Source organism: Microchirus variegatus, assembly GCF_963457635.1.
Source record: "Microchirus variegatus genome assembly, chromosome: 15".
NCBI classification, from domain to species: Eukaryota; Metazoa; Chordata; class Actinopteri; order Pleuronectiformes; family Soleidae; genus Microchirus; species Microchirus variegatus.
This window is the reverse complement of record NC_139816.1, coordinates 12,799,165-12,824,465: the sequence shown is the minus strand read 5'-3', so window position 1 is coordinate 12,824,465 and position 25,301 is coordinate 12,799,165. Positions and strand designations below refer to the sequence as shown.

The 25,301-nt window shown below is 42.3% G+C and overlaps 1 protein-coding gene across 3 annotated transcripts in view; it reads left to right on the top strand.

The window, feature by feature from the left end:
• stau2 (staufen double-stranded RNA binding protein 2) overlaps positions 1 to 21,827 on the top strand; it is a 79,971-nt gene extending 58,144 nt beyond the window's left edge. For all 3 annotated transcript variants that reach the window (XM_083901585.1, XM_083901586.1, XM_083901584.1), the window contains exons 14-15: positions 18,880 to 18,945; positions 21,036 to 21,827. In XM_083901585.1, coding sequence (XP_083757711.1) covers positions 18,880 to 18,945; positions 21,036 to 21,071 — 102 coding nt within the window. In that variant the 3' untranslated portion in view covers positions 21,072 to 21,827. The remainder of the gene's footprint in view (positions 1 to 18,879; positions 18,946 to 21,035) is intronic.
• Positions 21,828 to 25,301: the final 3,474 nt, after the last annotated feature.

Here is a 25,301-nt window from a genome sequence, read left to right as displayed (position 1 = left end):
CTGAAACTTTTTATGCATTTCAGTCAAGCTTCAAACTGCTTGCAGTCGCCTCACTTTTCTAGCACAGTGTTGCTGTTCCATCCGACATAAAATGAATCACGTTCTCTGTGCAGAATCAAGTCAACGAGCGCCACAAGACCTAAATACCACTTTACTGAGAAGCACAGATTTGTGTGGAGTCAATGGGCTTAATCTGAAGTGTGTGTACTCTTTGACAACGGTTTGAATATAACAGACATTTGTTAAATTTAAAAGTTATGCACTACAGATTTAAAACTGCAATCCCTCAGTTTATATCTTTTTTTATATATATACTGGTAATAAAGACATTTTTTCTGCATACTTTTTAAACAAGTCGATATTTGTGTTTGTTGTGCAGAGCTGAAGTAACCGTCTGGCAGTCCCTCTGTGGCGGCAGTGGGACACCAGGGGGGCTAAGGCCCACTGAGCTGTGTGTGAGGTGTTGCTCGTCCAACATGAGCAGGCCACAATCGGAGATGACAGGGTGACTGTTGTCTGCCACTAGATTGTGTGTGTTTGTGTGTATTTGTGTGGGTGTGTGTGTGGTTTGCTTTGCGTGCAGTTATGTCCTCAGCTGAGCCATCTTGGCTCCCAAGGGCTCTGTCTCTCCGAGTGTCAGCTGTGGCTGCATTAGTTTCCTGCAGAAAGAGCACATTGCGGCTGATTCGATATGATGTGCTGGACACAGTACATCGGGATTAAGATGTTTGTGAGAGGTGTTTGCAGGTAATGAGGTCCACTGTTTTGGATTTTGTTACTATATTGGGTTTTCCGTGTGTCTGGCTCAGAGATAAGTTTCCCAGCATTAGGTTGACATTAACTATCCAAAACAAAACTTGTTCACGTTTGACCTTTTCTGTTATCTTATGCCAGATCCACTAACTCATGCAGATAACCATGCCACCAGGTTACCCTGTCATTCCCACTGATATAAATCATTGAAGAAATCTGCCAAGATTAATTGGGCACCTGACCTTGTCCCTGGTATGTGGATTCTAAACATAAAAGACGATAGGGATGTAATAATGAGGCCCCGTGATGAAGATTTATTTCTACAGTATTTAACACACATCCCTATCTTTTATTATTTTACTAAAATGCGTTATACGTGAGGGAGCAAGAATGAAAGTGTAGAGAGTGTGAGAAGATAGATGGTTCTGATTCATGGCGTGGTGACTGCTGGGATGGTCTTCAGAGATTCCCTGCAGAGCTCAGGGGAACAGCAGGAGAGGGAGCAGCAAAGGGGTGGAGGTTGCACAGGACTTGTTTGAAGTCTTCCTTCCCGACTGTAGTGCAGACGTTGCTCCAGGCTGGGCTCCTCACGGGGGGTCCTGATGGAGTGTTACCCAACCAGGCAGGCAGCTGTCGGACAGCCTCTCCTCCACGCTTATCTGTCTTGCCTATCTCCTCTTTATGTGCCTGTGTCGTGTAACCAAACACAGCACCTCGATGTATGTGGAGAAAACAATGGTGAGGGGCCTAATCTGCACTCACGCGGCCCGACAGTTTTAAATAAAACAGACATGTCTAGTTTTGGAATAACTTGATAACCATCTGCCAGTGTTATAACGTACTGATGTGTCAATATTGTAAGGAAACACAAGCCGTTTAAATGACACCATTAGCTATATACATTCAACTTTGTATGCTTTTATGCTGCATTTTCTTTTTAAAGATCAGTGCATGGATGAGTTGAGTGACATCAATATGTGTGTAGGCCATGTCACAGTCTGCCAGGCTTTAGAGAAGTGTTTTATTTTCTTCTGTAGCTCATGAAGACTTATGTGTGTATCTTAAGGACAATCTGGGTAAAAATACAACATGGCAAAAGCTTGAAAAGGACCAATAAATATTTGGCTAATATCAGGTCACAGCTGTGTGCAATGATCCAAAACTTTGGCCTGCAGGAGCAGTCATCTGGTGCTTCTCTGAGCTCAGCAAGTCCAATAACTCCTCAGCACCTTGGAAATGGGTCATAAGTGGAAATGCACTGTAGACTCGGAGCAGAGAAAACCATTCAGAGAATGTGAAAACATGGACTGTATGATTGACTCAGAAAATTAATGTAAACCAAACAAAGTGAAAGACCTGCTCTGGTTTATGACTTAAACTATGCTTTGGCAAATACACTGCTGTGTTGAGACAACTATTAAACTTAAGTGCATATTAGGTGTAGCAGAGGAGAGCTTTTTTTAATGTTTAATAACTTATTATTACCTGACTTGCAGTTTTGCTTTATTAGAAGACATTAGCATGGCTGTGTTATGAGTTTGTAATTTACAATACTTAATTTAACTTTGGTCAATTTAGAAAATACTTTAAATGAACATGTTGTGATTGCAGTTTGCAGCAGGAAGCCCTCGTTTGCACAGCTCTCATTGTTCAGAAAAATAATTAGTCTCCATCGTTCACAACTAGCAATCACAGACACTTCCCCGGCTCCCCTTCAACATCACCTTTCAAAGGAGCTCAAAGTTTGCCAACCTTCACAACGCCACCTCACCCAGCTCTGGCACTGTCAAACCTGCCCCACCCCTGTTACTCCCACTACCCTTACCCCACCCTGTTCCCACCGGAGAGACAGGACAAAGTGAAGCATCCACGGAGCAATCCATCACTCCCGCCTGTCTTCCCACATGCACTCCTCAGGAAACACCTTTCAGACCGGGAGATTAGAGTGTGATGGGAGAGGAGAGGGGCAGTGAAAGAATGATGGAGGAGGAGGGAGAGGGGTAAACGATTCTGAAAGGCAACGAGAAAAAGGAGGATAGGGAGGGTAGTGGAGAAAAGGAGCTGGAGAGAAATTGATTGAGTGGGATTACTAGAGACTGATGAGGACAGGGAATGAGAAAATGGTAGATAGTGACCGTCTTTTTTTTGGCGCACTGTAGGAAGCGGTGACCAGAGGGAGAGAATAAACATGAACTTGCCCATTAGGGGATGTGCTGATAGATTCAAGTGGCCCCTTGGAAATTGGAATGTCGGTAAAGAGCTGACATGGTGTGGAACTAAACACACACAGGGACACTTGAGTTGTAGTGCACTTGATTTACTGTTAAATATAAAATGGAAGACGGAGCACAAACTAGTTTGCACTGTGTGTAATCCAAGATAAAATCAGGTTTTTGAGGGGATTATGTTTCACTGCATCATATGTCATAGTCCACTTAATAGATTCATCGTCCAGCTTAAAAATATCAACATATTGGAAATGACTGTTCATGTTGACAGTGTCCAAAGTCCATCATTTTCTAAATGATCAGATATTTAATTTGCATAAATAATAGAATTGATTGAGCTCATATTCAACAGATACCGATTGCTTTTTTTCTAATTTCTCAATATACAGTCGGTCATTAATAATACAGTATATAAGATTTTTAAGATTTCTGCCTCCAAATCAGTCAGTGATGAGTACATACTTCCTATTTGTTTTGGCGATTTTCTTTGGGAGAAAATAGTTCCAATAAGAAAGATAAGATACGGCATGTTTGTGATTTTGTGAACTGACCCTTTAACACCATGTAACACGGCAGCAGGCTTTGTGTCACGTTGCATGAGCAGCATGAGTTAACGCTGATATACATCTCCTTTAAAAGATTACCCCCGGTGTGCATGTGATTCGTGTTTTCGCAGGGTCTGTGCAGTACCTCAGACTTCAGTGAGAGGTGAAATGGATCACCGTGTTTGGCTCCTAAGGATTGCATGATCTCTGCTTACGAATGCGTTCGCACTCTCCCCTCCACAGCTATGCATTAAAAAAAACACAGATGGAAGACGATTAAACAAGCTTCTCACGCAAGAAATAATATTTTCCCAAAAGTTCTCTCGAACCAGATGATAACTCTTGTTCTGTAGTTGTGAAAACAAAAACGTGAAATTCTTCTGCGTCTGCGCTGCAGGCTGTTGGCGTGTTTGTTGGTAAAGTATGCGCTTGAAAGAAACTCGACACTTGTCCGAGATGTGTAAAATTGTCAGACACTCAAATATATGGTGAGCATGACAGATTTGGTTACCCTACCTGTCAGTTTAGATTAAATTCCATAACCTGGAGTGTCTCTGAAAGCTGAATTGTTGATATACGATACATTTGGAAACACTGAGGCCGTGCCCACAACTTAATAAATGTGAGTTTACTTGCTGTAGTAGCAGTATTACCACTGTAATCATATATATATATATATATATAATTATTATGTGCTTATGACTATTTTGTTTAAGTGAATATTGAATAGAGGTAATGTTGATGTTTTAAATCTGTTTGTGTGTATACAAATTAAATGCCTCCCCCCCTGTTGTTTCACACTTGTAAGCCCAGTGTGATTGCTTTAAGGCAACCTGAGGTGTTACATTCATTATCACCTCCATGCTAAGTGGAGCATGTTATTTTGTCAGTGGCCATGCAACCAACCCTCAGTGTTTTAAGGTTACGTGTGTGATTTCCCACACACTCAAGTTTGGCATGGATAAAAGGTCTCTAAACCAATTACACCTCTCTTCTCTCTTCACCTCCGCGGCAGGCACATGCATGGCATGCTGCTAATTAGCTAGCCGCCGCTCTTTGTAGCGTCTTCGGCCCTCATTAACGTAATGTCATTTGATACTGAGTGATAGTTCGCCTCGCTGAAAAGGTTCTCGAGATAAGGGCCGGGTATGTAATCTTTTTCCCTCTGCTGCGCCGCATCCCTGTGACAGTGTGTGAGTCACCCGTGAAGAAAACACCTTGTCTAACACCAACACATTTACATTTTCACTCTGCAAAGGTTAATGTTTCTCTTTCATAACCAGCCGTGGGCAAAATGTTCCGTCTTTGAATAATGTATTCACTAATTTTCCTCTGTATTTTACACACCCTTGATATTGTTCTCTCGAATATATCACGAAACAGATAAAGCAGGGGAACATAAACCAAAACTCATTATGTTATGTGCACACATTTACATTTCGCACAAATCTTGTGCAAGTCTGTCTGAAACTGGACTTGGTCTGAAACTGTAAACATGTCACTCCGGCTGTATTTCCACTAAATTGAGTTTATCAAAGTCAGTCTAACACACCCCGGTAATGAGATTAGGAGTTGAATTATTTCTGCATGTGTACGTTTGACTAGACTCAAATTGGCTGAGGTGCTCTGCTCATGCTCCACAATTCCCACCCGCAGTCTTTGACCCAGAAACAACAGGAGAAGCCGTTTCACAGGAAAATAAAAAGAAGACAACGGGAAGTATAGCATTAACACAAATCTAGAGCGGTGTATTTTTGAACGGAATTTATGCTGTCATCTAAAAACATAAAATATTTTGAACTTCGTTGGCAATAAGACGAGCACTCAGCATGCGACTAACTAGCCACCATATAAAGTTGTTTTGATCTGCAGTGTCGTAGGTGAACTTTGTGCAACACGCTTGATTCAATAAATGAATTCCCTCCTCGCGCTTGTGCACTGTGACAAGCAAAGTAGTGAAACTTGAAAATGTGTATGAAAACATACTGACTGTCAATGTCAGTCTTTGTTCCACGCTTGCAGAATTGCACAACGCGTTGAACCTCTATTGTGCAACTCTGCAAATAAAAGTTCTTTATTGTTAAAGAGCCACTTAACTTGATACGTGACATACGTCTTGTGGTTTAAAACTTCTGAGAATTAATCATCATAGAAGCGCTCCAAAAGCAAATTACACTGACAGTAATTGCGGGCATGCCAGTTTACCACTCAGGAACCACACATCTATAACTCACGCACACAAAGGCACACACACTTTTCACAATGACCGGTATTGTTGGTTGTAATTATTCTGTTTTGTTGCTTTTCTTGACTTAATGAAACCCAATCTCCTAGATGCTTGTATGCTATTTGTTGGTAAAAGTTATTCTTGATTTCCACCGTACAAAATGTGATTATGATACGTTTATGATATACATATCACAAACTGTCGCTCAGATTTTTGCTGACGGGTCCATAGCTGTGTGACACAAGGCTCCTCTTGTCTGATGCAGAATAACTACTAAGTGATTTATTTACTTCCAATCCCAACACAGCGATAAGTCCCTGTGTCATGAATTGGGCCCTAAATGACCTTTACTGTTCAGTGGCAGGTAACAACACTTCCAGTGGTGGGAGTCAGGTCATTAATGTCCAGTGTTGGGATCATTGCTCCCTGTGGCTGCGCACTGAGTTATGGAGATGAGCGTAGCGACTGGGGAATGTTTTTCTGTCTGTCTGTGTCCCCCCCTCCTCCTCTCCCCCTCCACCCCATCACAGCCACCATCCTCTCTTCTCGATGGTAACGCATTCTCAGGGCTCGAACAGCAGACATTTTAAAAACACTCAAAACAACAGCCACATTGGGGGTTAACACCAGTTACGACTGAGGTGTCACATACTCCTGTGGTTTATGTAAACAGTGTGTGGGTGTTTGTGCCTGCTCCATAACAGTGTGATCCTCCAAATCTCCTCTGTAAATAAAGTCACAAGTGGCAGCCTGCGTTGTCTTTAACATGCAAATGTATTTTTGCATTGAAAGGAGATAAGAGAAGATTGAGCAAACCACACTGTCACTACTCCAGGCGTGAGTGGAAGAAATCGCAGTGGCGAGTGCAATTGGAGAGGCGTTGCATTTTCTTAACAGAGATTGACTGTCATTGCACATGTCTTAACCAGTTGTGCAATAGGCAGGCCTGCTTTCCCCTGTCAAATATGATACATATCAATATCACATCAGTCTTAAGTGCCTTTTATATATTAAGCATGCAGTTATCCTGAATGTGATCTCTGTCTATCTATATTTATGAGAAAATTAAATGCAGCACACTTTCAGGTACACAATGTTTATGTATTTCAAAGTGAAATTCACACTTTGTGTCCTCAGGCCCTAATGATGAATATTTATGAGACCGTCAAGTTTTAGTTTGTTTGAAAAACTAAAACATATTTTAGGAGTGTTCATGCGTGTAGTATACTTTACTTTATCTGATAGTCAGATGTGGTTATCTTCTAAGTGTGGTATTATTTTCTCAGAAACATTATATATCATAAGTTATTATGGTTTTCCTCATGGTTACATTAAGGTATTATTACTTTCTATTACTTTTTTTGTGTGTTTAACTTTTATTGATTGCCAAGATATGTTTTCGTTTCCTTTTATATCCCTCAAGAGTGAGTGTCACTGGTTTGGATTACGTGCTCTCAACGTCATTCGCATGATGTATTGATATGTTTATGTCTGGAAAAGTGTAGTCAGGAAAACAATGATTTAAATCCACATGTTTCTCATCTGGCTTTGTTTTTGAATGCATGGACTAAAGCAAACCACAGAATGTCATTATCTCAATCATGTATCCTATAGAATACACACCTCAATTTACCATGAAGAGGGGGAAATTATGTTTTGATTGCACTTATAGGTGCTTTGTAAACTGTGCATGTGTAGTAGATGGCATTTTTATCTGCGCTGCCTTCACAATTGCCCATATGCACACACACGTATGCACGTTGTGTTAAAGTGATTCCCATAATGGTTTGATTTATGGTACATGCTTTCAAGTGAGTGGTCTAATGCAGCATAGTTACTAAATAAACATTTGTTTTAGAGGCCCCGTTTTCCTCTGGGATATTTTTTCTATACCTAATTTCCCTCTATTTCTCTCCTGACCCTAACTCATTTCTTTCGTTCTTACTGAATCTCTTTCCCTGTTGTTTTCTTTTTCAATCTCACACTTACCCCCTCCACGCACACACGCTTTCACACACACATATCTCCCTTGTGCCCAGTGAGTAAACGTGGAACCGTGTGAGCCTTCAGAAGGACTTTGAAATGAGACATGGCTGGGACATCAGAGGACTCTGCCACTCTCAATGAAGCCTGCTTGATTTATAAGAGAGCGAAGAGTTGGGGGTGTTGTTTCCAAAGGCACACAAGGCCACAAGGTCCTCCATTAGTACCCTGACCCCTGTTTCATGGGACCAGCCACTGCATAGATGGAGAGGGAGGAGAAGGATGGATGGATGGTGGACATAAGGAGCTTGTGTGCGAGAGTCTCCTATCTGTGCCTTCGAAAATCTGCGATTTACATTTTCACCACAGAAAGGGCAGCAGAAATGAGACACCCCACCTCGGTCATTTGTCAGTGACGCAGTGAGCATCTTGACTTAAATGTCTTCTGCTTGTACCTGATGCTTTGCTCAGTCCTGCCCTTGCTCCCCATTTTACGATTCTCCTCACAGTTTTACTGTTCACAATCTAATTAGCTGCATCTTATCATGTGTTGAAGTGCAGCGCCTTCACGGTGTTAACTCTCCATTAGCCCTGCTGAAAAAATGTGTGAGGTGACTCGTAAAACTTGCCCACACGAGGATTAAGTACTTGTGGTTCTTTTGTGAACAAAGACACAGCGTCATTGACAAATCATGGTTTATATCCTCTTAAATGTGCTACCACTTGTAAACTAATGTACTTGCTTTTGAGTTTGGAAAGGGTTGACTGAGCTGCATCTTTAAAACTATTGTAAACTTAAAAGAAAGTTACTTGTTCTGAGAAAAGCACATCCTGTCACTTCATTTTTTTATCCTCTATGATTTTATTCTTGTCCCAATTTATGACATTTTAGAGAAAACTGATATTAAGAAATATCCTATCTGGGTTGAATTGTGGCACACACAGGTTATTCAATTTCCTTTGCTCTCCAGCTTTGGAGAAGATCATGTCATGCTGCTTTTATGGTGCTTGTGAGGCCCACCGTGCCTATGTAAATTTATGTTTGCTCATCATGTCAACCGCTCCTGCCTGGCGTTGGCAGACTGAATCCATAACATAACATTGCTTTGTTCCGGTTGTGAGATTGGTTCCTGTTGTTTATGAACAATTTGTGACAGGGCCCGTTGGCTTTAAGCCAACCCGTTATTGGCATTATGCTAACATTTTAAATAGACATATGTTTTCAGTGAGCTTTACATTAAGTCCCCCCCCCCCCGATTGGATTTGGCTAGTGTGTGTTGCCCCTAGACCTATTCATCAGAAAAACATCCTGGTCTGAGGAGCCCGACCCAACAAGAATTAACCTCTTGATATAACCATAGTGGAATGTATTGTTTTCTGTAAACATGTCTTATACATAATCTTTGTCTGCAGTACATACTGACAGTTGTCACATAAGAGAGCTTTCATAATACTTAATGTTTCCTTCAGGCATCCATGTGTGTGTGTGTGTGTGTGTGTGTGTGTGTATATATATACAGTATACATATGTGTGTAAAAACAGACTCTGTCTTGACATAAATCAAATCGCTTTCTGTGTGCAGCCACATCGTGCTAGTAAAAGGGAGGGGGGCTGCAAACATGTTGCAGTATGACTGAAAACTGAAAGAAGCACCTGCAAAAAGTTTCAGAAGTTAATTCTGTTTCTCAGAAACCTGGTTGTTCAGTCATTTGACGGAAAATCATTTCCCGCCCCTTCTGTTTCTACACATACTCCCTCACTCGGGTCTGATAATATTGCTTGAAAATCGTCAAACATTTTGCAAGTCCCTGATCAATCAAAAAAAAGTAATCGACAGATTAATTGATTATGAAAATAATCATTACTTGCTGCCTTCTATTTCTATTTTAATTTGTATTCTTTAGTCATGTCTAACTCTTTCTTCCTGTCAGATGGTAATCATGTTTTCGTAGTTTGCATGTGGAAAACGTCTGTATACACATACCCCACATTGTAGCAGGACTTCTGTTCACGGGCCGACGGAAGCCACGAATGGGTCTGAAGAGACGAGAGGAAGGTGTAAAATGCTGTCTGACTCCGCATCCTCTCTAGTTACTGGATGATTTTTCTACCAGACATCCACTCTCTTATACACACTGCTGTCTGACAAGAAAACATAAAGGGCTCATGATGGAGAGTCGAGGATTATTGCATGCAGCTGCCGGCTGTCACAGTAAGACACTTAACCCCTCTCCGCTCACCCTTTATCTTAACCCCTTCATATACTACATTCCCAAGTTCCTTTTTTTGCCTTTCCACACCTGTCAGTCTCTTCTGTAAATCTTGTCATCCATTTTTGTTGGTGTTCAGGGGACAGTGTGCTTATGTGAAGTGATTATTAGACAGTGACTGAAACCTTCCTGCCCCCACATTTTTTCCTAATACGTCCGATAGATTTTGTGAGTTTAGGAAACATCAGTCTGATTAGGTGCGCGAAAGTTAAGAAAGCGGTGTTTCGGCTGGTGTTGCCTACCATCCAAATTAGTGCAGACGTTCTGCTGCCATTTTTGTTTCAAAACTTTGCCGCAGCATTGTCTGGACAAAAAGCTCCAACTCATCTCACGACAGAAAGCCAGGAGTGTCTTTTCACCATCGATGTTTCAGTTGTTCCTCCTGAAAAAAACTATAGAGGAGAAAATCTGCTCCCTGTTTCCTCTGGCATGACCATGTCCACCTGATTGGTGATGTTAAAAACTCTTAGAAATAAAAGTGCTAAGTAGAACCATATAAGGTTCTTCGGCTTGTCCTCATAGGAGAACCCTTTTTGGGTCCAGGTAGAACCTTTTTATAAAGTTCCCACCAGGAACCCTTTTAAACCCTTTATTCAGGAAAGGGGTTTTAAAGGGTTCTTACTGGAACCAGTAGTGTTACCAAGAACCCTTGAAAAGCCCTCTCTTCGGGATAGGGTTTTTCAGATCAAATGGTTCCCGGTCGAACCTCAGCCCTTGTAGAAGGACCATTTTGGAACCCTTGTACCATCATATGGATGCAGATTGTTTTTCATCTGAAAAGGTTTTAGTAGTATGAATGTAACCCAAAAATGCAGCATCATATAAATTTGTCACTTTCGTACCCCGCTCTGTAACTGCCGTCTTTCTGTTCCCCATATTCAGTGTGGCCATGTTGGACAGAAAACATCACTTTTGCCTTCAAATATATTCAGTAAAAATTATCTTATTTCAGCCAGTAATCGAAGTCACTGTAATGGAAAAGGGTTTCATTATCATTCTGTAAAGTAATCTTGCTTCTTCAGTGACTTATTGGATGCGTCCTAGTCATTTCGACTATTGATGACAGATTCCAATTTGAATGGAATGGCTGATAACAGCTGCTCTTTGACATACAGGCTGATACATCTGCCTAGTTTATAATCTATGCAAAGGAAGTGAATAAGACCTTGGATCCTGACCACTGGCTTCGATTCTGCAGCTGGAACTGTCTTTTTCTCTGATTGTATAGCAGCCAGGCTGCAATTACAGCCATCACATTTGCTTCCCCACCCAACCACCGCATGTACAACTGCCCACTTCTAATAAATCTTGGACTGTATTTTGTTATTTTGACTTTAGGACTGTCAAAACTGGCAGGAAATGATCAAATAAGTTAAAAGGATCCAGCCATTTATCTTTGACACAAAAGGTATACAGGTAAATGGAGATCTGCAGACAGAGAAGAGTAGAAAAGGGGAGAATTAGGACTCCCCTTGGGAACGATCAATATCTCAGCTGATAAGAGAGCGAGTGCCTGGAGGCTGGCTTTTCTTCCTGCAGCTTTCTTGTCCTCCCACAGGGCAATCTAAGTCCAATTGTTCAGGATTATAGTCTCTTCTCCCTGTGGTGTAGAGGGGTAGCTCCTCACAGGTGAATGCGATGTGATGTGGCACAGTTTCTGGAAACATGATGGAAACGGAAAGAGTTTTTCTCTTTGAATTTGACATCTGACGATCTTAGATTTCCCACAACTCCCCAAATTTACTGAGTCTTTTGGATGACTTGCATGCAGAGTAATGTCGATGAGGCAACATTATTTTCTGTTTAAGTCATCAGTGCAAGTGAAGCATGCATTATGAATGAATTGAATGAGTCATAAAGGCTTACTCCACCCAGACTGTGTCTAATCACTCAGGTTGCATCTTTGTATTGGAGGGGGGTGTTTGCCTAAGAAAATTCCAGGGGAATTTGGGAAGCATTTCAGCTTTGTCGGTGGTCATGTTGGTGAGTCACTGGCCTTGAGGCTGTTAATCTCTTCTTACCCAGTATCTTTACACACAGTAGTCCCATCACTGCTGCATTATTCATGCCCCATATCTCATCTCATGCTGTATTTAGTCACCGTTTCATCAGTCACCGTGACACAACTTTGAAATATCGAGGGGAGATGTAACATAGGTTTCCCTGTGTAACTTCCTGTGGGTGGTTAGTTCCTTTCTCACTGGAAATGTGTCATTATCTCCTTTGTTGAATGAAAAGGGAAAGTCTCACACTTTCTTTTCTTTTCTTCGTGGTTAAAGAATGTGTCATGTTGCCAGTGCAGAGTCGATGCTGATTGACCTTCCCTCCTTCACTTCACTTTATATTAATCTTAATCTCTTCTCAATGTATGAAGGATAAATGATTGATACTGTAAATACTGCATTTATATGTTGGCTTATAGTATATTTCATTGTATGTCACATTTATATTAAGGAACGACAATACATGTAAATCATCCAAACTGTGCATAGACATAAAAATGTCAATAAATATGTCTAAATTTTACATCAGTATCACAATTACAAAACAAATTGTGTCATTATTAAAGAATGCCATGTTAAAAACTTCCTGTATAAGCTTGCTTGAATTGGATCTGCACTAAAATGTCATGGGTTTTTCCCTGGTCCGTGCCCGATCGCTCCACCAGGACCTATTGTGAACCAACAAACAAACAAAAAAGACGTAGGTGAAAACACAATCCTCTCGGCTGAGGTAATAATTATGCTCGGTGATTAGGTTACCATTTTCTCGACAAAGTTGGATTGTGGCTCACTGGCACAGTTGCTATCACAGAAGCTGCCTTTGGCTGTATCTGCTTTTCCTCCAAGATGCTTTGCTGACAAGGCAGGAGTATGGTATGCTTAGGAGCTTCTGCCCCTCGCCCTCTGCTCATATGTTTTGTATTACGCCCTAGGAGGTGCCATGCTCAGCAGCTCGGAGTAGGGAGGGGATAAAGCAGGCCTCTCCGACCCAAATGACGCATGACATGGCGCTGCGCCCCGGGCCCTTATTTATGTCTTCCCATGTCAGCAAAGGCTTGCCCCCCTGGGGAGGCCCACAGCCGTTACCCGCTAACACGGCTCAGCCAGCCTTCAGCATTTATCACACACACAAAAAATACACATGGTATCTACTAAAGGAATTCCGGTCACCCCAATGTGGTAGCATTAATATGTGACTGAGAGGTATGCAGAAATCAAATAGATTCTTCTCACAGATAAGTTTGTTTAGCTGTACAACATTAACAGTTGCCACACTGTTGCACAAGAAGTGAAGCGGCAGATGTGAAGTGCTACTTCAGAGAAATGAACGTCATGTCAGGCTACAGCTTGGACACACTGCCAGTACACACTGCTGTTTTTATCAGTGCCTCTGATGTGGAAGAGGATGTGAAATCTGGAGCGAGTGTGAAGAAGAGATTTGGTGAGAGGATCTGAATACATTTTTTCTGTAGTCTCTCAAGAATCCATGTACATATCGCACCGCATTAACAAATCAGACGCATACACTGCCTGTACTCATGCACACACAGGTGTTCTCCTCAAGCTATCCGGGAACGCTCCAGTGATCCCTGTCCAGGGTTTTGATGTGGATACAAGGAATAGAAAGGAATTTAGAGCAAAGGAAAGCCAAGGGATGAGAAGAAGCTCGAGAGTAGATGACAGGAGGAGGAAAGGAAAAGAGAAAATGTGCAAGAGATAATAATGTTTAAAAGAATTTAATGAACATCAGAGGAGGATGTGATGTCCTGGCATGGTAGTGACTACAGGGTTAGCACAGGGGGAAAAAAGAAAGCTGGGACTTTCTGTCCGCTTCTCTTCTCATATTTCTTTATGCTTTGGGGAGTGAGTGCTAAAAAAAAGGGAACACTGTCAAGGTTTTATGTGGCCTTTTGAAAACAGAACAAGCCCTCGCCAGAACAATATATCCAGCTTCACAACTTCTTTGACAACCGGGCACTCATTTTTCCATCTTCCCAGGTCCTGCCTGTAAAACACCCTGTTTGAAATCCACTCTTTTCATTGTTTAGTCTACTGGACATCCCTTAGATCATCCTCATGAGTAGCTGTCCTGTTTCCCCTTCATGTTGAGTCCCCCCCCAACCTGCAGCAGCTCACAACCACCAAGCCAAGTGACATTAATCGGGCTCGGTCTAGGGTTTTTGAGGCCTGGCAGCGAGCATGTCGGTGCAGAATAATAGAGGATGAATGACCATTGTACAGTGGAGCAAACAATAGTAAGTGGTGTGTTTTATGGTCCTTCCAACTAGTTGTCATCTCAAGTTCTTCGATGAAATGAGACTTGGTTGTGAAATGATTTTGTGGTTTGAGCGAATCAGTGGTGGAGTCGTTTTTGGTAAAAGGGGGACAATGTGTCTGTCAAAAGACTAATGCTATGCAAACATAAATGTTCACACCCTCTATCAATGCATGGACTTATTGACAGTTTACCTCTAAGGAACATGGATTAGAGATGGAAGATTAAGTTTGTGGAGGGCATAATGGAGAGAAAATAAGAAAAAACATGAAAAGAGCAATATGTGTTGAGTGCTCGATATGTCAGAATAGGACTTTGGTCTGTACATTTTTTTCTGATGGACCAAAAAGTCAGTTTAGGACCCTGAACCTGCTCCACTGAATGCTGTTTCAGGATCAAAGCAAAGATGAGAGGCTGTCCCTGATGCTCTTGGCCTGCACTTAAGATTAGCAAAGAGTTTAATTAGTCTACCTGGACTGTACAGAGTCAGGGAAAACCCTGGGAATCTCCATCTGATTGGAAAAGAGACGAATATCACATTGTACGCTTCAGGATGGGTCATCGGGTTAAACCTTAAGCTGTTGTCTTTGCTTTCATCTGGCCTCCAACAGAGGAGACGCAGGATCTGAATTGATAAAGAGAACAGGCAAACTAGGGTAACGTTTCCCTTTCTTCTACCATGAGGAAGCTTCAGAAAAGAGTGGGGGAGAGTAAGAGATGTAAGTATGCAAGATTGAATGATGTGCTGGTGGTCTTCACCTCATTTGGACCTCCCTGATGTCTTTGATGGCTTCTAAGGGCCAGACGGTGAGGTGATGGGGATCGAAGGATTGTACCCTATGATCTCAGTTCCTCTCCCACAAAACATTTATTTTCTTCTTATTTTTTTTCTTTGTTCATACCCTCTCACTCATCCGTTTTTTTCAAATTTTCTCTTCAGCTGTCCAGTCCCGAAAATGTCTTCATCATTTCCCTCTGAGTAGTCCAGGAGTGAGATTTGACACAAGGGTCTAATTTGTCAGGGTCAGTGTGATTCAACGATCCATCAGATCCATCAGGCTGATGCTGTGGACTCCTGTGGGACTGGACCTTTGTTTTGCTAAGCCGTTGATGGAGGCGAAGCCTCTGTTGGGGAAGCCATTAAGAGCGCAGCAGGCCCAGAAAAATGAGCTGCCCTTGTCACTCCACATCAGGAGCTCAGCCACGGTCGCAGATCCTCCTCAGATCCTGTCACATTTGACCACTGTTTGTCCAAGCCTTTGAACTCGGGAGAACTAGATAGATGGATGAATGAGCCCATATGTAAAGTGCTGTGGGGCGCTGCTCGTTGGCTCACATTCAGGGTTTGGTGGTGAATGCTGGATTCTTATCTGAAGTGTGGGTGAGGAAAGATGATAGGTGAAGAGGAGGTGATGAGGCTCACTTGGAAAAAGTGTCCCGTAGCAAATTCAAGGGGCCGCTTTGGTGTTGGCACTGGTGAGAAGAATATATATATTATCCAAGAAGTTCCATTTTCATAATATATATTTTGTTTTTTTCTTTTTGGATCATTTTAAATGACAATACTTTGCCTTTTGTTGTTTTACCGTCACATTTTTTGTGCATATGTTATGGAATTTGAATTTCTTTGTGGAATGTCTAAAAGAATTGGACATCACATTGAAAAGACAGTGATCAAGCTTTAAGCTGCCAACCAACCACTTTATACACTTAAATCTTTTCATAAGGTTCTGTCTTATCCTCCTTCTCCCATTTGTGGATGACTTGGTGCACAGCTTTCTCGCTGCACATTGTCTCCTAACGCCCATCTTACGCTCTCTCTTTGTTCCATGTGAGGGATGGATCACCTCCACCTTGCATGTCAAGGCCTCAGACTAAACATACTCTTCTGGTGTTGATGCATCAGTGTAGCGGTTGCCTCTAACGATGGCCAACTTATCTCATTAGAAAAATAATGATTTCACTGCCTGCCATTCCCACAGATAGGGCCCAGTATTTGTCTTAGGCTGTGCATCCTTCGCTGAGCCACTGAGCCCAGGGATTGGCTGGCTCGGCCTTTATACCTGCCTGTCGTATATCAGCAGAACTGCCACCGTCAAGCCCCTGATTTATGGCTGTTTATCTCCAGCTACCCCCCAAAACCACCCGCCCTCCAACAGATGGGCTCAGGCTATTTACTCAGGGAGAGAAAGGTCCCAAACCGATTGAATAAATACAACAAACAAGAGGTAATCATGGGGAAGTTGGCTGTGATTACAATTTATTGGTCACAAGAGAAAAATGGGAGTTTGATCTGTCCCTGTTGCTTATCAGGTGTGACACTGATGATGTGTCTCACATAAACCAGGCTGCGTTAGGTTTCCCTCTTATCTTAAATACTTTTTTCAGGATGTGTGAACAGTTCTAGTACTTGTGTTTTTCCATGCAACTGTTCCCAAATACTGTATGATTTATATTTATTAACAGTACAATTGTGAAAACATTCCTTCAGCTGTCATGTTCTACAGGGCTGTCAGCTTAAATCACCGCAAGTATAAGCTTTAAATCTCGCAGGCTGTCGGATCTTCACAGAGAAAAAAACACATTGCACCATAAATTGTCTGTTACAGACTTAGAGGGGCTTCAGTTGATTTCTGAGTCTCCAGAGAAAGGCCTCAAGCAATAACCCAACAGTATCCATTTTTCAAACCAGTCCTGCTAATATTGTTGCAGAGTTTTTTGGGACCTGTAATCATCGATTTTTTTTTGTTTCTTCTCGCTTTGATGGATATAAACCAGATTTTGACCCTTGCACCTGTTAGTCATGAATTACGCTTCATGGCTTATGTTTCTCATAATCTGAAGTCGATCGCTTTGAAAATGATTTCGGAAGAAAGCTCACAGATAATAGTTTGTAACATCCTCCTTGGTATATTGCATTCCAGAGAGACACTTTGATGCGCCATGCAGTGGGATTTATATTTTGTCTGAATTAAAGCGTGATGAATGTTTCTTCTCAGTGTGTATGAGATGAAATGCAGACAGTTATTCACATTCTTGCCTGCGTGTCACAGACCATCAGACAAATGTGTTCTGGTCAGGTGTTCCTGTGAGTAGAATGGTCCATATGTCAGCAGCACTACGTGGTTGAAATAAATATTCACAGTGAAATGCAGAGAAATGTTGGTGGGCTCGAGCATGAAGAGGTTAACTTTGCAGTCATCACATCTCACTCATCTGCTGAGCGGAACCAATTATGCCTTATCTCAAACGCTGATTAACTAGTGATAGCACGTAATGGATCCAGGCTGGTTCTGACCACTACACAATCAGATTGTTCTGTTTCAGCTTTTCTTGTTGCAGTGTTCATGCTGCAACATGTTCAAGATTTTACTGTTTAGGATTTAACATCAGCGTCGCAAACCTTTGAACAGATGGCTCAGCGAGAGTTTTACTCTGTTTAACATATTTTTTCATCAGCCTCATACTTTATGTGTGGTTTAAGATGCAATCTGCGGTCGTATGTATAATAACATAACTGCGGTCACTCATGATGGTTAGTGTGATATGAAGAGGTGAACACGGCAAAAAACCCACTGGTGTCAGCTTTTTGGGAGACATAACACAGCCAGTTCCTCTGCTCCAAGTCGGCGCACACACACACAGAGAGACAGAAACAGGCCATTATAGCTGGAGACGGATGTAACGATGGAGGAATGATCCTTGTCAGCGTCTGTCCTACAACACTTTGTCACTCTTGAGCTGCTCTTTTCTAAAAGTGGCCCACAAGTGGTTTTAATTGTGACATGGTGTCAAAACAGTTTTCCTTACTCATTTGAGATTGAGGCTACAGTGCACCTCCTGACTCCCATACATGTCACCTTTTATTAAGATGATATTCTGGACCTCAGCTCACATCATCAGTATTCCATCTGGCTGGCACAGAGACGGGCGATCAATGAGCGGGAAGGAAATGAGCTCATTTTGGTAGAAGCTTGACCAGAGGAACTCGTGAAACATCTCACTTGTGTCATGCAAATTCTTGGAGATAAACATTTTAAGATATGGCGGAGGTGATGGGAATTATGTGGCTGAGAAGTACTGTTTTGCTTAAAACTTCCTTTCTCGTCCTGAAGTCGAAACAAGTAAAGTCCTTACACAACTAACATTGCAAATATCAAATTTTTGGACAGTTGTATATTTTTCACTCATGGTTAGTTATTGGGCTTGTGGGTGACAGATTAATTTATAATGAGTGGGTTTTGTCAATCTTAAGGATTTATCCAAGTTTCCGGCCCGCTGCTATTTGTTTAGCTGCGGCCACAGAGAATACAGATGTCACTCAGACCGACTTAGGAAAATGCAGAGTAGCCAAAACATAAAGTGGAAATGTTAACCCAATAACGCTAGATAAACAGTGAGAGGAGAGGAGCCAAAGACAACACAGAGTGAGGGGAAAGTGTCCTGCTGGCATCAGGTTTCCCAGAGTAAGTGTTATTAGAAAAGCAGCTGAAGGGTGACACTCACTATCCTCCCACCCAGTCTTCCCTCTCTCGTTCTCTGTCTCTCTTCCTCCCGCTTTCACTCAACCATCTGCTGTTCCCTCTCTTCTCAGGCTGCTCTAAGTGCCTTGAAACAGCTGTCGGAGCAGGGACTGGACCCGGTGGACGGCCCCATCAAGGTACAGTAGAACACGGGTCACGTCAAACACACAGGCAGCCATTTAAGTCTCAACCTCCACTACACTAGGGGGCGATATGACCCATTTTTGTCTATGTGACATACATTTCATCATCCGCGAATGAATACGTTAACACCGGTTTTATTTTATGTGGACCATATGTGCTGACTGTACAGCTCGTGGCATGCTCTTATTTTGGTCAACGCGACAACGAAGAAGACGCTACCATGGAAACTTGAGTGAGGTCATATGCGGACGTACCCACATGTACAAATCAGCACCGTCAATCAGATGTCAGCTCGTCACTTGCATGCAGAGGTGTCGGTTTGTGTCTTTCTGCCATCTCCATTAACTTTGCAAATGCATCGATCTGGATTTTGCCATGTTTTTTTCCCGCTGTTGTCTTTTTCTTCTTCTGTGTACCAGCTATATATATATATATATATACATGTAGACTCACAACGGCATTATTTGTATGTATTAGTCCTACTTTGACAAATTCAATTTAATACAGTTTCAGTTTGACAACATTGAGAGTTTCAGTCAGACCAACACTACTAACCAGGCTGGACCATTATCAGCTCCTTTTACATCTACACACATTTCCACTCCACTTTTGTCTCCCTTAGAACAACAGTAGGCATATATATTTACATGCGCCACATTCCTGCCACGGACAGAAAAGGGCTTTCTCCATGTATTTCCCCTCCCTTCTCTCATTCCCTGTCTCCTCCATGAGAAGGAAGGAAGGAGGAAGGATGGATGGCAGCAGAGAGTAAGAAGGAAAGCAGGGACTCCGTGATTTTAGACTGGGGTATTTTCATAGTAGGTGTTGCCGTGGGAAAAACCTTTAGACGGAGCTGTTTTCTTTCACCCCTGTGTCTCCTTTAGAAGGAAACAAAGAGAGGAAAACCAGACAGTTAATTTCATGTCACCATCACAGGAGAAGGGCAAATATGGCAGCAATTACTCTTTCACCTGAGTAGTTAATCACTTACTTCACTTCAGTCCCCTTGGTCTTAAACCTCCCCGTTTCAGCCAGTAAGTTGATATGACGCAATAAAAACACTAATTATTGTGTTAGTCTGACTTAAACCTGACTTAAATAAGCTGTAAACATGTTAGAAATAAATTGACACCTAGATAATGAGACTGGGAGTCGCATTATCTGGGTCTATTGTATGTTGAACCGGACTGACCACGGTGCTCTGCATGCTCCACGGGTTTGCAGAAAGCAAGAAAAACATGATTAAATCCAGCCTGGTACAGTTTTGTACTGATAAAGTGCCTGGCTTCATGCTCTCTCAGCTGAAAGAATTACATGTTTTGAAGTTAATGGATGGTGAGACACCAAGTAGCTGCCAGCTAATGTTTTCTTCTGGGACGTAATAGGTGAGAAAAAATAGCTTTTCTGTCTCATTTGGAACAATACACCTTGATCTGACTCACTGCTGAAAGAGTGGCCGGATACGGAAAATTCCGCAAAGAAGAAGAACGACACAGTCAACAACAAGAGCAACAATAGAGAACATCGTTTCTTCTGTGGCTGTTTGTCACAAGAAGAACATCTTTGTTTGAGAGAAGGCTGCGTGGAAAAACAGCACCTAAATGATGATTCTCTAGAAATAGAGCTACTGAGCTCTGGACCCAAATAGAAAAGTGTCAATTGTGGGGTTTGGTTATATCCTTTTCAACGATTAACAATGGAAAAGCACATAAATGCGTACCATACTATATTTGATAAGCTATAGCTCGACTTTATTGTGCATGGAAATGACAGAATGTGAAAAAATGCCCTTTCTGCCAAATCAGCTGCTTTTCTTGCGCCTTTCGCCCCATTTTATCTGAGGGAAAGATAAACATAGAAGCATGTAATCCACAGCTGCTCAGGTAGTGTGAAGCAGAGTGAGGTCAAGGGCTTGTTAAGTGTCTGAAGTCACAGTTGCCGCACTTTCGTTTTCCCCTCTTGTTTTCTTTCACGAGAATCGCCCTATCTTGTTTTTGAAAGAGCAGGACAGATTATTCGCAACACCGCTCAAACCGTCCTTGGACACGATCCGCCCTAAACTGAGTTTCATTTGTCTTTTCAGACCAGTGAACCATGTGGGAGGGAGGACGGACATTAAACAGACTAACTCAGGCACCACCACTCAGGTCTGCAAGGATTCAAAGGCTGTCGTCTAGGAGCTGACATTCCCGTACCCCCCCCCCCCCACACCACACACAAACCTTTCCCCACCCTTCACCCCGATCTCTTATAACCTACACCCACTACCCACAATTCCCTCACCCCCTCTACCTCTCCCCCCCCCCCCACTACCCCTTCCCCACGATTGCCACTGTATCCTGCAAACATGCAATAGGGTGGATGTGCACCGAGAAATGACCGACTAAAACACCATTACCTGAGTCTATGTGAAGACAACGCTATCTTAACACGTTTATTGATGAGTTGATTCAAAAATTTCGAGACATATGAGGAAAAAAAAAAAGAATAATTATTAAATGAAATACAAACTGATAAGATAAATGCATGGTACTGTATGAAACCAAGGGAAATCCAAAGTGATAAACACATTTCCCTTTGGATAAATGTTTGTTGGTATGGTTAAAACAAATATGTACATCATGCCATTGAAATACAAATGAAACATTTTAGGGGAGAAACCAACTTGCGTACAGTAGCTTTTTTTTCGGGGGTATTATGTTTCTGTTATGTTTTTTTTTATTTCTTTTGTTATTTTATTAATCTAACAATGCTTGAGTACTGTATTTAAAATTAACCAATGCCAGTGCTGTGAAAGTTGTAGTTGTTGTCTTCATATATAGTCACCCAGCTTACCTTGTATGCTGACATAAAAAAAAAAGAGTTCATCTATCTATATGGATGTGTATGACTTGCAAGAGTATCATATTCCGAAAAATAACAAAAGAAAAAGTTTTTTTTTTCATGTGGACAAAAAAAAAAAAAAAAAAAAACGGACAAAACTGGTGTTAGCAGTAATCAGTAGAAGTGCTGACCGCGTGGGAAGTGACGCTTGGACTGACGTGTAGTTCCTGACGGGTCTAACTGTGCCCTTATTAACATGACCCCACACTGGCATAGCATCACTGGAGCAACAACAACAACAACAACAACAGCGGAGACCGCAGTTGTAGTTTCTAAAAATAGAAAAAGAGACGGCGGCTCATCTATTTGCGCACATTTCTCTTTGACGCCAGTGAAACTTTAAACGTCGAGTCCGAACTCCGGGGAGTTTTGTACGGCCCGCATGTCCTCCAGTGTGTGTGAAACGTCCTCTCCATTCCAGTGATTTTGTGTCAGTGGATCATCCCTCTCTCTCTCCCCCCTCCCACCCCTCCACAGTTTTGTCGATCACATCTACACCCATTGTGTGTGTTGTATTGACCCACCGAGGCATCAACTGGGTGCTTTTAATGCCTGCATTCTGGATCTTTTAAGTGGAGTGAGCCTGCGGCCAAACGCAGCCGCCGCTCCGCTGAAGGACACGATGAATCACTTTGTTCACTGACACTGAGGATGTGTCGTCTTCTTCGCTGTGAGTGCAATGTGTAAAAAGGCTGTTTCTGTTGTCGAAATGCAGTAAAAACACCTCAGTTCATGTGGAAAAAAAAAAGAAAAAAGAAAAGAAACGTTTGGTGTCTCTTTCTTTCAAATCTCAACTGGAATAATTAACCCAGTGGCAGTTTAACACCGTTTTATCTTGTCAACAAGTGTTTAAGTTGGAGAAAATGAGAAACTGTATAATGATAGTCGCTGTAACACAAGGTAATAATAGTGTGGTTTTCATACAACCATCTGTACAACATGAAATAATCCACTTTCATCAGTTGTGCTTCATATAAAATGGTTATGATCCCTAACCCTTTTTCTAATACTGAGACAAAATAAAAGGTTGTTTTGTGTCAGAAGAACCTGCGGGAACATCACATGATCGTCAACTACGTCACTCGAACCTCGAGCAAATACCATGAAGAGATTTAATGAGACTCGCAACACAAGGTCCAGGCTAATTAACTCCTATAGTGTTGCTTGGGCCGAGGACTATTTTCAGCTGTGTATTAACACTTGGCAACAGCAGGACAACTCATGTCACGTCAGGTCGTGACTCCACAAAGGATCATGTGATCGTCCACATGCGCCATTTTCAGCAGAACATCAACCTCAAATGTTCACAAATTCATCTTTTAGGGGGGAAAGATACTGACTGACTGCTGTTTTTGTGGCATTATTGATCATTGATTGTTGTGAATCAAGTTTGTTCCAACAGAAGAGGACACAAGGAATTATCATGAGGCAAGATGGAGGCAGGTGATCCGCTGTAATGACCCCTAAAGGGTGAAGCTGAAAGAAGAAGAGGATTGTTGTAAATCAAGAGATCTGAGACACTTCTGCACTTGGTTTACATCCTCGCATCCAAATCTGCGGTGGAACTGTAGGCTTTGACCAATCAGAGCACAGGACCGGGCAGAGGGTGCAAGCGGACGCTGCTATTGGCTGTTCCACTGCATCTGTTCCACTGCATCTCCTCTGCTCTCCTTTTGTTGCTGCAGCTCACATGAAAATCGTTTCCTGCGGGGGGTTCCTCGGTAGAGTGAATCGTCTGTCAACCGAAAGGTTGTGGGTTTGATTCCCGGCTCAACTAATCCACGTGGCAAGGATCTTCACCCCACGTTGCTTCTAAAGAGAAGGAAAGTCTGAAAGAGTCACTTACACTTGTCAGAAATTGCTGCAAGATTGCTGCAAGTCATGCAGTGAATGCATGAAATGTAATTATTTTTATCTGATTTTTATAACACTAGAAAGTCCCTTGAGATAAAAAAAAAAAAATCAATTAGGAGGACTTGACCTAGACAAGTCACCAGTTTACACTTCAGTTTAAAAAAAAAACATGCAGAACAGAATATAAAAGATCAGTAAAATCGCTGCAATTTTCCATCACAACACCCTTTATCTTGGATTTAAAACAATGATTGGAATCATCCATGTTAATCTGTCAAAAGGGACTGAGGACAGAGAGCTGTAAAAAAATATATATATTATTTTTAATAATCTGTAGGTGAAGCTCAGTTCCTGCAATCCCACATACTGCAGCTTTAAATGCTGTAATGGCTGCTGTCACTTAGTTAAAAAGAAACAATACGATGGTGATACTTCATCTTTAAAGGTATAATACATCACATTTCTGTTGTGAAATAGCCACAACGGTTGCTGAGAAGTGACCTTACATCAGCCAAAATGTTTCCAACACCATTTCTAATCCAGGAGAAATCTGTATTTTACGTTCAAGGTAAACGGACTGTTTCACTTTGGTCACCTTTTAATCTGCTGCTTTAGACGTCTTTGCTATAACTTTATTGTGCTTATTTGTCACTGCTGAGTGAAGCTCTCCCTGGAAAACAGAAACACACAGGAGAACCAAACGAGACAACAATTCCCATGATCCCATGCTTCTTCCTGACATCATCAAACCGACCGTCGGCAAACCCGTCCTCTCTCCCATTAACGAGATGAACGAGCCGCCCCGACGATCTAATTCAACGTCGACTGACTAATGGACTCTGGAGCTGGCAGCTACATCTGCTCGCCGCTGAGAAGCGCCGAGCCCGTCCACGCACATTAGCAGCAGAGATCTCTATTCCTCAGGCCTGTTCCGGTAGCGGCAGATCCTGCTTGAGGGCCCACGTTAGACGACGAGATGAATGGCCTTCCTCCGAGCAGCCGATATGTGAAGTGAGCGTGACTGCCCAAAATAGAACGAAAATCAATGTGGCTGTGGAGCTTATCCATGCCATGCAACAGCAAATGCCAGAATCATTGATTTTTTCCAACCAGAATTATGCGCAATCAACCCCCTTGAAGTCCTCTAAATTAAAGCCGTACTCGCAGGATAAAAGAGTGAGAGGAATCCTATAGTTATTGATCAATGTCCAGCAACGATTGAAGCCAAAAACTCCGACTAGTTCTCTCTGTGAGATGATCCAAAAAGAGGGGGTTTCCGTGCGTTCTTTCTCAGACCGCAGAAAAGCCTGTTAAATAGCACTTGTCACGGGTCCCAACAGTAGCTGCTAATGGCTGCAGTCGGTGCCGATTGCTCCTGTACACGGACGGATCCAAACTGTCAGTACGACTCTCCCTCATATAAGCGCTAATCTCCCACTGAGCAACTTTATCCAGCCCTGATTAGTCGCAGCAGAGGAGCGCGCCGAAGCTCTGACATCGCGGCGCTTCTCTCTAATGGAACGGTGGAGGCCGTGAGGAAGGATGGGTGTTTCCCCCTCTGTGTTTAGTCATCGGGTTTGTTCAACGGAGAGATGAGCGTCTGCTGTCACTG